Source organism: Echinops telfairi, unplaced genomic scaffold (assembly GCF_000313985.2).
Source record: "Echinops telfairi isolate 266 unplaced genomic scaffold, ASM31398v2 ScPeMD7_7461;HRSCAF=8499, whole genome shotgun sequence".
NCBI lineage: Eukaryota > Metazoa > Chordata > Mammalia > Afrosoricida > Tenrecidae > Echinops > Echinops telfairi.
In genome coordinates, this window is record NW_022111361.1 from 5,863,329 (window position 1) to 5,875,442 (window position 12,114).

The window sequence follows — 12,114 nt, forward strand, 5'->3', positions numbered from 1 at the left end:
CGGCGCGCGGCTGGGAGAGCGGGGACCTGGAGTTGTTCGACTTGGTGGAGGAGGTGCAGCTCAACTTCTACCAGTTCCTCGGGGTGCAGCAGGTAAGCGCGGCCGGCCGGCGCGGGGTGCAGGCTGGCGGGTGGGGCGTCCCGGAGCGCCGCGCTCGTCGGGACGTTGGCATCCTTGGTTCCGGCTGCTGGGGACCCCGGGAGTCGGGGGAGTCGCCTGCCGAGCCCCCCAGCGCCTCACCACCGTTCGCCACGTCTCGAGTTCCGGTTTCGGTGACAAGCTGCAGGGTGCCCCCAACACCCCGTGTCCCCCAGCTGTGTGGGAAGATGAAGGAAGGGTGTTGTGGCCTGATCCCCTCACACCTCCTCCTCACGCTTCCCTGCCTTCCTGGATCTGGGCAAAGGTAGCCCCACCCGAAATCGTCACCTTCCAGTTTCCGCGGGTCTCTGCGTTCCTTGTAACCGCTTCCTTTCTGGGAAGGGAGGAATGCGTGTTGGCTGCTACCTGTGCCGCCACTTTTTGGGGTAATCTTGTCCAGCGTTCTTGCCTGTGGAGTAGTTTGGAACTCGGGAGGCACTTGAAGCTCCTCCCAGGTGGTCCCGGCGCTCATGGCAGCAGTCGGTAACTTTCTGGGCCACACAGGCACTCACTGGAAAGAGACGCTCAGCTCGGAGGGGCTGGATCCTTGTTTTTCTTTCCCTCTCCTTTAATTTTTGCTTTTGCTATTGAGAGTCGGGAGTGGAAGTGGAAAGACAGTCTCTCTTTGAAGCAGTGTTAAATGGGAGATGGCAGGTCACGGCTTTTTAGGTTTTGGGAGTGAAAGTTTTAGCATTCCATCCAATCTGATTGAGCCCATTATAGAATGCTTTGAATAGTTAAAAAACAAACTCCCTGCCATCCACTTGATTCCAATTCATAGGGACCCTTTAAGAGAGGATAGAACTGCCCTTGTGAGTTTCTAAAACTAACTCTTTACAGGTGTCGAAAGCCTTATCTTTCTCCCTTGGACTGCTGGGTAGTTTCCAACCGCAAACCTAGCAGTTTGTAGCCCAAAGCTTAACCCTCTGTGTTTCCAGGGCTCCTCCATTTCTCATAGGTATGGGGGTAAAATGGCACTAAGTTTATTAAGTTATCAGTAAAAGCACATTCCTCAGGACTAGATATGAATTGTACATTTTCTCCACCATATGTTATCATACAATTGAATTTATACAACATGGAAACTTAATTTTCAAATATTGTATTACCATTCCACTGTTTGAATATAAAATTACTCTTATTGTATGGTACAGTGAATTTAACGATCTTGATTTTTGTAAGGGTTGTAAAATAGAAGCACGTCGCATTTTAAATTCTCACGTGCAAACAATTATGTAGTAACTGTGTTTATGACCTGCCACCTGTTGCTATTTCCTGATCAGAGAGAATATACCTCATTTTCAAAGAAAGTGATTATCAGTATGTATAAAAACAATTTGAAACGGTGACTCTAAAGACTAATTTGAAGAATGCCTTTAGTATTTTGGGCTTTCTGTTATCCACAAGGTGAGCCGTTCAAAACCACTAGCAGCTCTGTGGGAGAAAGACTGCTTTTTACTCCCATGAAGGGTTACAGTCCTGGAACATCACGGGAGCAGTTCTGCTCTGCCCTGTTGGGTCACTTTGAGTCAGTATGGACTTTATAGCAGTGAATTTAACCGTTTAGAGTTTTCATTGATTAAGTTCCATAACTCAATAGAGTCTTATACAACCTACTCAGATCTTGAAGCCACTTTCTTCATGGATGATTAAGCTCCTTTGATATACTACAGAAAATGAAATCATCTAAGTAAAAGGGCCTACAGTAGTTTAAAATTTAGATTATAAAAAATTAGATTATGTTATCTAGATGTGCATGTGAATTCTCCCAGAATTTCCATTTATAATTTCATGCAATTTAATTTGCAGGGTTAATTAAGCAGTATGGAAAACCAGAGCTCCTAACTGTATGTGCAGTGAATGGAAAATAACAAAGCGTAGATGATTGAGAAGAATCAATGTGGAGATAGAATTGAAAGGGAACTATCCAGGGGGGAAAAATGTTTTAATCTGTGTTGAAATCGCACAGAATGCCAGAAAAACTTTCTCCTCAGGAGGGAAATGGGTTGTAACAAGTTCTTTATATTGAAACCGAACTTGCTTGGAACACTTTAAGGGAGCCAGATAGAGACGGTTACAACCACTCTTGGATTCTTTTATCTATCTATTTAGTTGTTGGGAATATGCACAGCAAAAGCACCAGTTCAACTGTTTCTGCATGTGCAACGCAGTGACGTTGTTCATACATTTTTCAAGTTGTGCAACTGTTCCCATGCGCTTTTGCTGATCTGTTCCTTTCACTGCCTTGTAAGTTTCCTCTCTAATCATTTTTGAGTTGGCGTTATCAATTTGATCTCATATAGATCAACGTTTAAAAAAGGGGTTGGGGAGCTAATAACGATGAGTACAAGAACAAAGAAAATGTTCTAAAATTGTGGTGCTGATTGTACAGCTCTCCTTAAAATGATTGAACTAATGAATTGTATAATTTGTGAATTATGTGTGAATAAAACTTTGGGTTTTCCCCCCCATAATTCTCAAGGTTGATTGTTTACTAGTAAGCTAGGAGCCCTCGTGTTGTAGTGGTTATGAATCTGGTTGCCATCTGCATGGTCGGCAGTTCAAAACCACCAGTAGCAATGAGGGAGAAAGACTGGGCTTTCTACTTCTGAAAACAGTTTCAGTCTTTGAAATTCATAGGGGGTTCTATGAGTCACCATTACTGGATGGCAGTGAGTGAGTGAGTGAACCTATTGTTGGGTTTTTAAGAAGGCCTCCGGGGGTATTAGTTGTTTAAAGTTTAAAGATTGCCTCAGCGCCATAGTTTCAGGGGTTTATCCAGCCTTCACAGCTCTAGAAAACTTGCCGAGTCCAGGAGAATTTGAAATGATGTTCTGTATTTCCCGCTTTGATCCCATTTTGATCAGGAGTTCTCCATAGAACCTTTGATAAAAATACTTAGTAATGGTGGCTGGGGACCATCCTGATCTTTTGATCACCTGACAAAGCGAGTTTCCATGGAGGCTAGGGTCCCCCCCCCCCATTGTGAATTGAGTTGGGGTTTCAAACCATCAACTCTACCTTGAAGAGTTCAAACCACTCATCAGCCTCATATTGTATTATTTTCCCAATTGCTCTTCTTCCTCTTGTCTCATCCTCCATACTTCCCTTCACCCAAGCCAACCCCTGCCAGCTCACTAGTGTCTTGCCTTGCCCACCTCCATAACCTCTGAAGTGTGTTCCTTTTGGTGTCGAGGCTTTCTCTTGGTTTTTACCCTTATAGCAGTCATGTCATGCAGTATTTGTCCGTTCTTATTGACTCACTTCACTCAGCACGATGATCTACAGGCCCATCCATGTCATGAGGTGCTTCGTGGTTTCATCATTGTTTTTTAGCGATGCATAGTATTCCATTGTGTGTATGTACCAAAGTTTCTAACTTCCTGCTATTGTGAACAGTGCTGCCATGAACATAGGAATGTATATGTCTGTTTGTGTTATGTCTCTTACTTTAGGTTACCGTATCTACTCAAGTATAAGCCGACCCGAATATCAGCTGAGGCATCTAATTTTACCACAAAAACTACATAAAAAAATGTGCTGAAAAACCCAGCTTATGCATGAGTATACCCGGTATGCACCCAGCAAAGTGATTATAGGATCCTATATAATTTGTATTCCCAATTTTCTGAAGTAACACCATATCACTTTCCATAATGGTTGTATAGAGGCTAAATTCTTAATGTATATTTTTCAAGCCAGAGCCCAGCAATCTTGTTGTCTGGCCAGGTTCATAAGGGTCCAAGATAATGGAGGTAGGCTATTCAAAGTGGTGACTTGGTTTTATCCACTAATTCGTTTTGATTTGTTCATTCAATTAGGACTTATTTGATGTGTACTAGATTTAAGCACCAAGAGTTGGCTAGTTTATAAAACAAAGCTTCTAGCCTCATGGAACTTACATGTTAATAGAGGCAAAAAGACAGCAGGCAGGCATCCAAGCAAGTAAAGATAAAGTTCAGATAATTGGAAAAGGCCTGGGAAGCAAGGAAAGGAAAGGAAGCAAGCCATGTGGATACCTGGGGGAAGAGCAGATAGATACGAAGTACAAAGGTCTAGGGGCAGCACCTTCCTAGCAGAGTACGCGAGAGGGACAGTGGTCAGAGATGAGATCCAAGTCCTAAGGTCAGGCACCGTTATTGTGGGGTTTTCTAGGCTATTGCTAAGACTCTGGCTTTTGTTTATAAGTAAGTTGAGAGTGGGGTCTGGGGTATGCTGGCATTTGAACAGAGGAGGGGCATGATTTGATTTAAATTTCAAAATGACTCCTTTGTTGTATACTGAGGATGGCCTGTAAGCCATTAATTAGTGAGTTACTTGGATTTGGGTGGTAGCAGTGGGGGTGGTGTAAAAGTAATCCGATTCTGGATTTAATTTATATATAAAGATGGCAAAATCATACTAATGCTTTGAAGATGGGATATGAGAGCAAAAGAATTGAGCATACCAAAGATTTCAGCCTCGGTAACTGGGAGAGTGTAGTTGCAATTTATTTCGATAGGGGAGCGTGGAATTGGAGCCAGGTTGGTAGGGGAGAAGTCAGAACTTTGAATCTGGGTGTTGCAGACCATTTTGGAGAGTGTGTTGACCACCCCCTTGGGGGCTTCGTGTTATGCATTGGGCTGCGATCCTCAAGGTCAGTTAGAAACTACCAGGTGCTCCACCGGAGGACGATTGGGCCTTCTACCCCCAAAAGAGTTACTGTCTCAGAAACCCACAGGGGCAGTTCTGCCCTGTCCTGATAAGGTCACCGTGAGTCAGAATTGACTCGATGGCAATGAGTTTTGGTTTTGATTAAACATCCTAGTGGAGCCAACAAATTGGAAGTTATCTTAAGTATGAGATTTTAAGGACAAAGGAGAAAGATTTGAGCTATAGAAATTAATTTGGTAGTTCTTGGCAAATTTTGAACTTCGCAAAATTCGAAGCCACAAAAGTGGATGAATTCACCAAGGCACAAAACTGGATGAATTCACCAAGGCAGTCCGTGTAAAAAGAGAAGAGAGGGATCTGGGCACAGGAACCCGGGGGGTGCCACACTGTTAACAGTCAGGAGATGAGGAAGGACCAACAAAGGAAATAGAGGAGCAGCAGCAGCCAGTAAGGTTAAAGGTAAAGCAAGCCGGGGTGGTCTCCTTTTCAAAGATAAGAAATTGGGTGTATGTACTGATGATAATTCAAGTCAGTTGAGTTCTGAGAATTGCCTATTGGGTTCCAGCCTGGAGGTTATTGGCTACACTATTAGCAACTGCAGTTTCAATGGTGGTGTGTGATCAGTAGGCTGGCTAGATTGGGTTCAGGAGAGGACAAGTAAATATTGGAGGCAGTTAATATACAGAGTTCCATATTACATAGAACCTAGGAACCTTTTTTATGTCCTTTCCTGCTAGATCAAAGATAGTTAGCTCAGTTACCCTGAAATGCCATAAGGGGAGTAGTCAATGACTTTGAAACTTGGATCAGCCCACTTCTGGCATTATCACCTTGGGCAGATGAGTTGGCTCCTTTTCAGGAAAGGTGATATCTTATTTATTTACTTCTTATTAGGCACACAGAAGACTTATTGAGTAAAAAAACTATAAACAGAGTTCCAGTTTAACATTACATGTTTTCAGAGGTGATAAGTTGGTAGATGCAGGGGAAAAAATGTTTCATTGAAATACCTTTCAGCAAAAAAAACCCAAAAAAAACCCACACGTTACAGCAGCAGGTCCCCATGCAATATTTCTATTTTACCCAACAAGTCATTAGACACATTTCTTGTGGGGTCAGTGACAGATCTGTTTTGATTTTTATAGCTTTAGGGAGCCAGGGCTTATATTTCGTACAACTTTCTAGTCAATAGTAAATACTTTACATCCACTTAAAAATCTTTGAATTAAAATTGTGACAAGCGAGGCTCTCATCAATCTCCGGGTCAGAATCAATTTGATGACAGTGGGTTAGGTGGGGGACTTATGATGAAGTTGGCATTAACTCTAACTAATATAGCCAAAAGCTGTGCTTCTTTCCCCTTCTTACAGTTTGCTTATGTCTTCATCATTAAAGTCAAATGAAGGTGGAAAATAGGTTAATAGAAGAAAGAAATGAACTAATTAAAGAAGAAAGAAATTGATACATGCTTGTAAAATATTATTTAAAATTTTTTATCAGAATAAACATTTTAAACTCTCTCAGTCTTAATGTATAAAATGTGTAAATGTACACAGAATAGCAGCCTCTTTAGAAGAGTTGGCTTCCTTCAAACAAAACAGAACACTGCTGATCCTCTTGGCCCATCTCTTACATCTTTTTTTATTTTAAATGATTTTATTGGGGACTCTTAGAGTTCTGATAACATTCCATACATCAATTATATCAAGCATATTTGTATATATGTTGCCATCATTGTCTCCTAAACATTTGCTTTTTATTTGAGGCCTTGGTATCAGCTCTTCTTTTTTTCCCTACCCCCCCTCACTTTGTGACCCCTAGTTAAATTATAAATTATTTTTATTTTCATATTTTATACCAACCTCTGTCCTTTTACCCATGTTTCTGTTGTTTACTCCCCCCCCAGGGGGGTGTTATGTGTCGATCATAGTGATCAGTCCCCCCTTCCTCCCCTCCTCCTCCCATCTTCCCCTTGCCCTCCTGGAATTGCTACTCCCATTTCTGTTTCCGAGAGGTTTATCTGACCTGGATTCCGTGTGTCGTGTACTCTTATTTGTACCAGTGTGCATGCTCTGGTCTGGCCCGAAGTGGAAGGCAGGACTGGAGTCATGATAGTGGGGGGTGAAGAAGCCTCAAAGAACCAGAGGAATAGTGTGTGTTTCATGGGTGCTATACTGTGCCCTGGTTGACTCATCCCTTCCTAGTGATCCTTCTGTGAGGAGATGTTTTATTGTCTACAAATGGGTTTTGGGTCTCTGCTGTGACCCCTGTTCTCAACAACAGGTTTTTTTGTTTTATTTTAGTTTGAATCTTCTGGTGCCTGTTACCTGATTCTGTTGACACTTCATGATTGCACAGGCTGGTGTGCTTCTTCCATATGGACTTTGTTGCTTCTCAGCTAGATGACTGCTTGTTTAACTTCAAGCCTTTAAGACCCCAGACGCTATATCTTTTGATAGCCAGGCACCATCAGCTCGGAAGCAACCCAGACTTTTTTTCCCTAAGGTCATTACTGGTGACGAGATATGGTGCTATTCTTAGGACCCCATAAGCAAACATCAATCAAGCCAGTGGGAGACGGCATTGTCACCTTACCTAAAAAAGCTCAGCAAGTGAAATCAGAGATCAAGAGGATGCTCTTTTTTTTTGGATGTGAGGTGGGGATAGTGCATTCGGAGTTCGTTCCACCAGGTCAGACACCAGGTCAGACTGTTAATTGAGCTTTCTATTTGGAGCAGTGGTTCTCAACCTGTGGGTCACTACCCCTTTGGGGGTTGAGCAACCCTTTCACAGGGATCGCCTAAGACCATCGGAAAACACATAAATATTTCACCATATATAATTAAATATTGTTTTGTGATTAATCACTATGCTTTAATTATGTTCAATTATGTTCAATTTGTAACAATGAACATACATGCTGCATATCATATATTTACATTATGATTCATAACAGTAACAAAATTACAGTTATGAAGTAGCAATGAAAATAATTTTATGGTTGAGGGTAACCATAACATGAGGAACTGTATTAAAGGGTCGCAGCATTAGGAAGGTTGTGAACCACGCTTTAGAGTTTCTGTAAAGATTGCATAACAGTGTGCAACCAAAAAGGCCTGATTCGTTGCAGAAAGGGGTCTGGTTTTGCCACCATGACAATGCACCTGCTCACGCAGTCATCTCAGTGTGTTAGTTTTTGGCAAAAAACAGCATGCCTCTCTTGCCCCACGCACCTTACTCACCTGACCTCGCTCTGTGTGACTTCTTTTTGTTTCCGCGAATGAAGAGGCACATGAAAGGACAGCAATTTGATGACTTAGAAGATGTGAAGGAAAAAACGAGGGATATGCTGTCAGCCATCCAAACAGATGAGCTTGAAAAATGTTTCCAGGAATGGAATCACAGATTTGACAAATGTTTTAAGTGTAATGCAGAATACTTTGAATGTGATATGGTTGTTTTGCAAAAATCTAAATACATAGCTTTGAAAAATAATTCTGAGTTTTTTGCAGTGACCCTTCTCATTCCCAAATCTTCCATTACAATTCACTGAACCAAGATCCAAGATAGTCCAGATAACTTTCTCATCTCTTCAATGGTCTTTCATCGGTCTTTGAGCACAAGTGTGTGAAATGTGTGGATATTTTTGTCCGTTCGGGAAGTTGATGGATGGCCATACGAAGTTTGTCATTAATTGACATTTTACCTTTTTGAAATGTGAAACCACTCACATACGTGAGATTTCCCCATAGCGCTGTTCTTGTAAGCTGTGTTCAATATCACAATAGTTTCTGCAGCATTTTTCCTGAGCAGGAAATAGAATTTCACAGCTGCATGCTGTTCTCTGAAATCTGCCATCCCAAAAAATGAGGTTCAAGCAAAACTGCTTTTATGAAAAAGTTCATTGTGACTAGGCAACTTTCCCACCACGCCACTGGGTGCACTAACTCAGAACAAGCTGCTAGATGCTTGCTTGCCTAGCAGGAAAAGTGCGTACGACGAGAACTCCTCCTAACAGAACTTTTTTCCGGTTTTGTGTGTTTGTGTGTACCCCCTTGTATTTTGGAAATTGTGTTGCCAAGTATCTAGAAGTAATGGTACAGAAATTCTCTTTTAAGTTATTTTTTTCTCCTTTAATGATATTTTGAGTTTTTTCATTATATTTATCATGAGAGACCCTTAGAATATTTTTTTGTCTTTTTTTGCGGTGGGGTGTGTGTGTTCTTTTATTACTCAGATATATGCTAATCTGAGCTGGGGAAGTGGAATTGGTTTTTGTATTGCAATGATTCTAAAATCTTATATAGGCCATCATTTTACCCAGAGATTGTCAGAGTGTGGTAGATTTAATAATGTTAAGTTTTACGCAGCATCTGGACTGAAAGGGAGGGTAGTAGGGTTGTACCTGGAGCAGATCCTTTCTTGATTTGGTGATTACTGACAAGAGAACGTGTGGGCTGTTGTAAGTACACCAATACAAGTAATTTGGTAAGATGTCTAGTATATACATTAAGCCTTGATTAATACCTTTCTATCTGTGAATTATTTGTTCCATAAACTGTTATTTTCTGGTCTTGAGAAACATTTTCTCAGTTGGGCATTATCTGGTCTACCAATTAACTGTTCCTAATTAAGAACAATCCCCAAGCCTTACTTAAGATAGAGTTATGCAGAGGTGGAAGGGAAAGTGTTGCCGTGAAAAGAGAAACTATCGTTGGGGAAGCAGGACCCTAGATAAATTTTCTAATGAAGCTATAGTGATTGTCTATGCGTTTGTGTTTAAAAATCTCTTTTATTTATTTATTTTATCATTTCATTGGGGGCTTTTACAGCTCTTATAACAATCTATACACCAATTGTATCAATCACTTTGTGCATATGTTGCCATCATCATTTTCAAAGCATTTTCTTTTTACTTGAACCCGTGATATCAGATCCCCGCCCACCCCCGACCTTCTACCCTTGTGAACCTTTAATAAATTATAAATTCTTGTTATTTTTATATCTTACACTGCCCTCCATATCTCTTCACCCATGTTTCTGTTGTTCATTCTCTGGGGGGTTGGTGGGGTGTTACATGTCTCTCATTGTGATCAGTTTTCCTCTTCTGCCCCCACCTTCTCCTTACCCTCAAGGTATCACCATTCCCATTTCTGTTTCTTAGGGGTTTATCTGTCTTGGGTTCCATGTGTCCAGGGCCCTTATCTGTACCAATGTACATGCTAACAGTCTAGCTGGATTTGTAAGGTAGAACTGGGTCATGATAGAACTGGGTGGGGGAATGGGGGAGGGGAGGATGCATTAAAGAACTAGAGGAATGTTGTACTATACTGCACTCTTGGCTGACTCGTTCCTTTCTTGTGACCCTTTTGTGAAAACCTTTATTTTAAGGAGAGAATAGCATCAGAGCTTAAATTGTGAACTCCTGGTTTGCAGAAGGTTCTGGATGACAGTGGCAGCCCCAAATCCATTTGCAGGGTCCACACATGGGTTCTGGTGAATCTACTCTGATCATAGTTGAGGGGTGTGAATAGCCCTGTTATCAAACAGAGCATAGTAAAGTCAATTACAGCACACATAGTTAGGTCAAAATGTAATAGCTTATCATTTGATCTCCCTTTTGACCAATTTTAAAGCTGTTGCCGTTTTTTTAAAACAATGAAAGGGAAAGACATATGGATTAAGCCCCTGGTGAATCTCCTCTAACCATGGACCAGGGATGTGAGTAACTTTGCTAACATACAGAATCTATTGCAAAATGGATTGTTGGAGGAGGAGCTGATACCAAGGGCTCAATAGAAAGTAAATATCTAGAAAAGAATGAAAGCAACATAATGTGTAAACATGCTCGATGCAATTGATGTATGGATTGTAACGAGTTGTAAGAGTCTCCAATAAACTGATCTTAAAAAAAAATTCAGCACCCTGTCATTTGATTTAATTTATGATCCATTTAAATTTGTTCTAGTTTTTAATATTTTCTGCTTTCTTTTCGATTGAGATTTTTAGCTGCTTTGTTATTGTTGTTATTTTTGGGGGAATTTCATACTATTTTTCTGTATATGGAGTCTAGGATAGGTAAATCTAGAGATTAATGGATTAATGTTCTTTGTGGGCATGGCAGGAGAGGTTAACAGTAAACAGGGAGCTAATAACTAATAATAATGAGTACAAGAATGAATTAAATGTTCTAAATATTGTTAATGATTGTACAACTCTTGATGTGGTTGAACTACTGAATTGTAGAATATGTGAATTATATGCCAATAAAACTGTTGGAAAAAAACCCTCCTTTATTTTAATAAAAAACTTATGTGTAATAGGTGGGTCCTTTACAAAGACAATTACTGTACTATAAGAAACATCGCAGAATTAGATTTTATGAGCTCAATATTTGGACTTTTCAGAAGTTATATATATGAAGGGGCTTCAAAAAGTCTATGAAAATAGAATGATAAGGAAATGGAAGTTTTCCATGAACCTTTTGAAGCCTCTTCATATTTACAAATATGAAGTGACATCTGAGTGTCACAAAGTAGAAACGTAATCTACTGTGTCTCATTTCCCATTCTCCTTAATGCTAACTTTAAAAAGGTTAGGATTAATTCGCTTATTCAGTACGTCTCTGACCACCATCCATCATCCAGCACTCAAATATCTCATGTGAACTCAGCCATTCTTCGAAGGAGGACATGCCATAGTCCACAGTTTAGTTAGCAAGAAGATGTAGCAAACAGCGTATTTCGTTATTAGATGGATGACTATTTTATTTGCTAGAGGCAGCAGGCAGAAAGCTCTCTTAAACTATATGCCACCAAGTAATAAACTTTGAGTTGTTAAATATTTAAGTTAAGAATCTAAAGTCAAGAAATAAAGGGCATATCATAACAGAAACAGAAGTATGAAAATGTAAACGATGCAACATTAAAATGCTGCTGAGAGCAAACACTAGTCTTGTAAAGGGACTAATTTCCTTAGTTAAACAAATTGTGGAATGCATCTATTGCCTGCTTATAAGTGGTACACACTTTTAAAAAGCATGAGATCTCATTACACCTTGTGTAGTGAGCAGTAGTCAAAATGAATTAAGACCAGAAAGAAGACCATTGTCATAGACCGGGAAGGCCCAAACAGTGTATTGGAAAAACCTTAGGATCCATGTACAGGCCTGTGAAGGAGGGAAGAGACGTATTGCCTACTATGCCCTTAAAAACTCCATTTGTACATTAAAATGGAGCAGGTCAAGAAAATTATTCCATGGCCATCTGAATTTATGTACTATCAAGAATACCTGACTTTGTGGAATTAAAAAAAAAAGCTAAT

General features: G+C 40.4%; 1 protein-coding gene across 1 annotated transcript in view; it reads left to right on the forward strand.

Moving 5' to 3' along the window:
- The window catches only part of DNAJC1 (DnaJ heat shock protein family (Hsp40) member C1), a 217,616-nt gene that overhangs the window by 649 nt on the left and 204,853 nt on the right, over window positions 1-12,114 (forward strand). Inside the window, exon 2 of the mRNA XM_045300227.1 lies at window positions 3-92. Within this exon, the coding sequence (XP_045156162.1) occupies window positions 3-92 (90 nt within the window). The remainder of the gene's footprint in view (window positions 1-2; window positions 93-12,114) is intronic.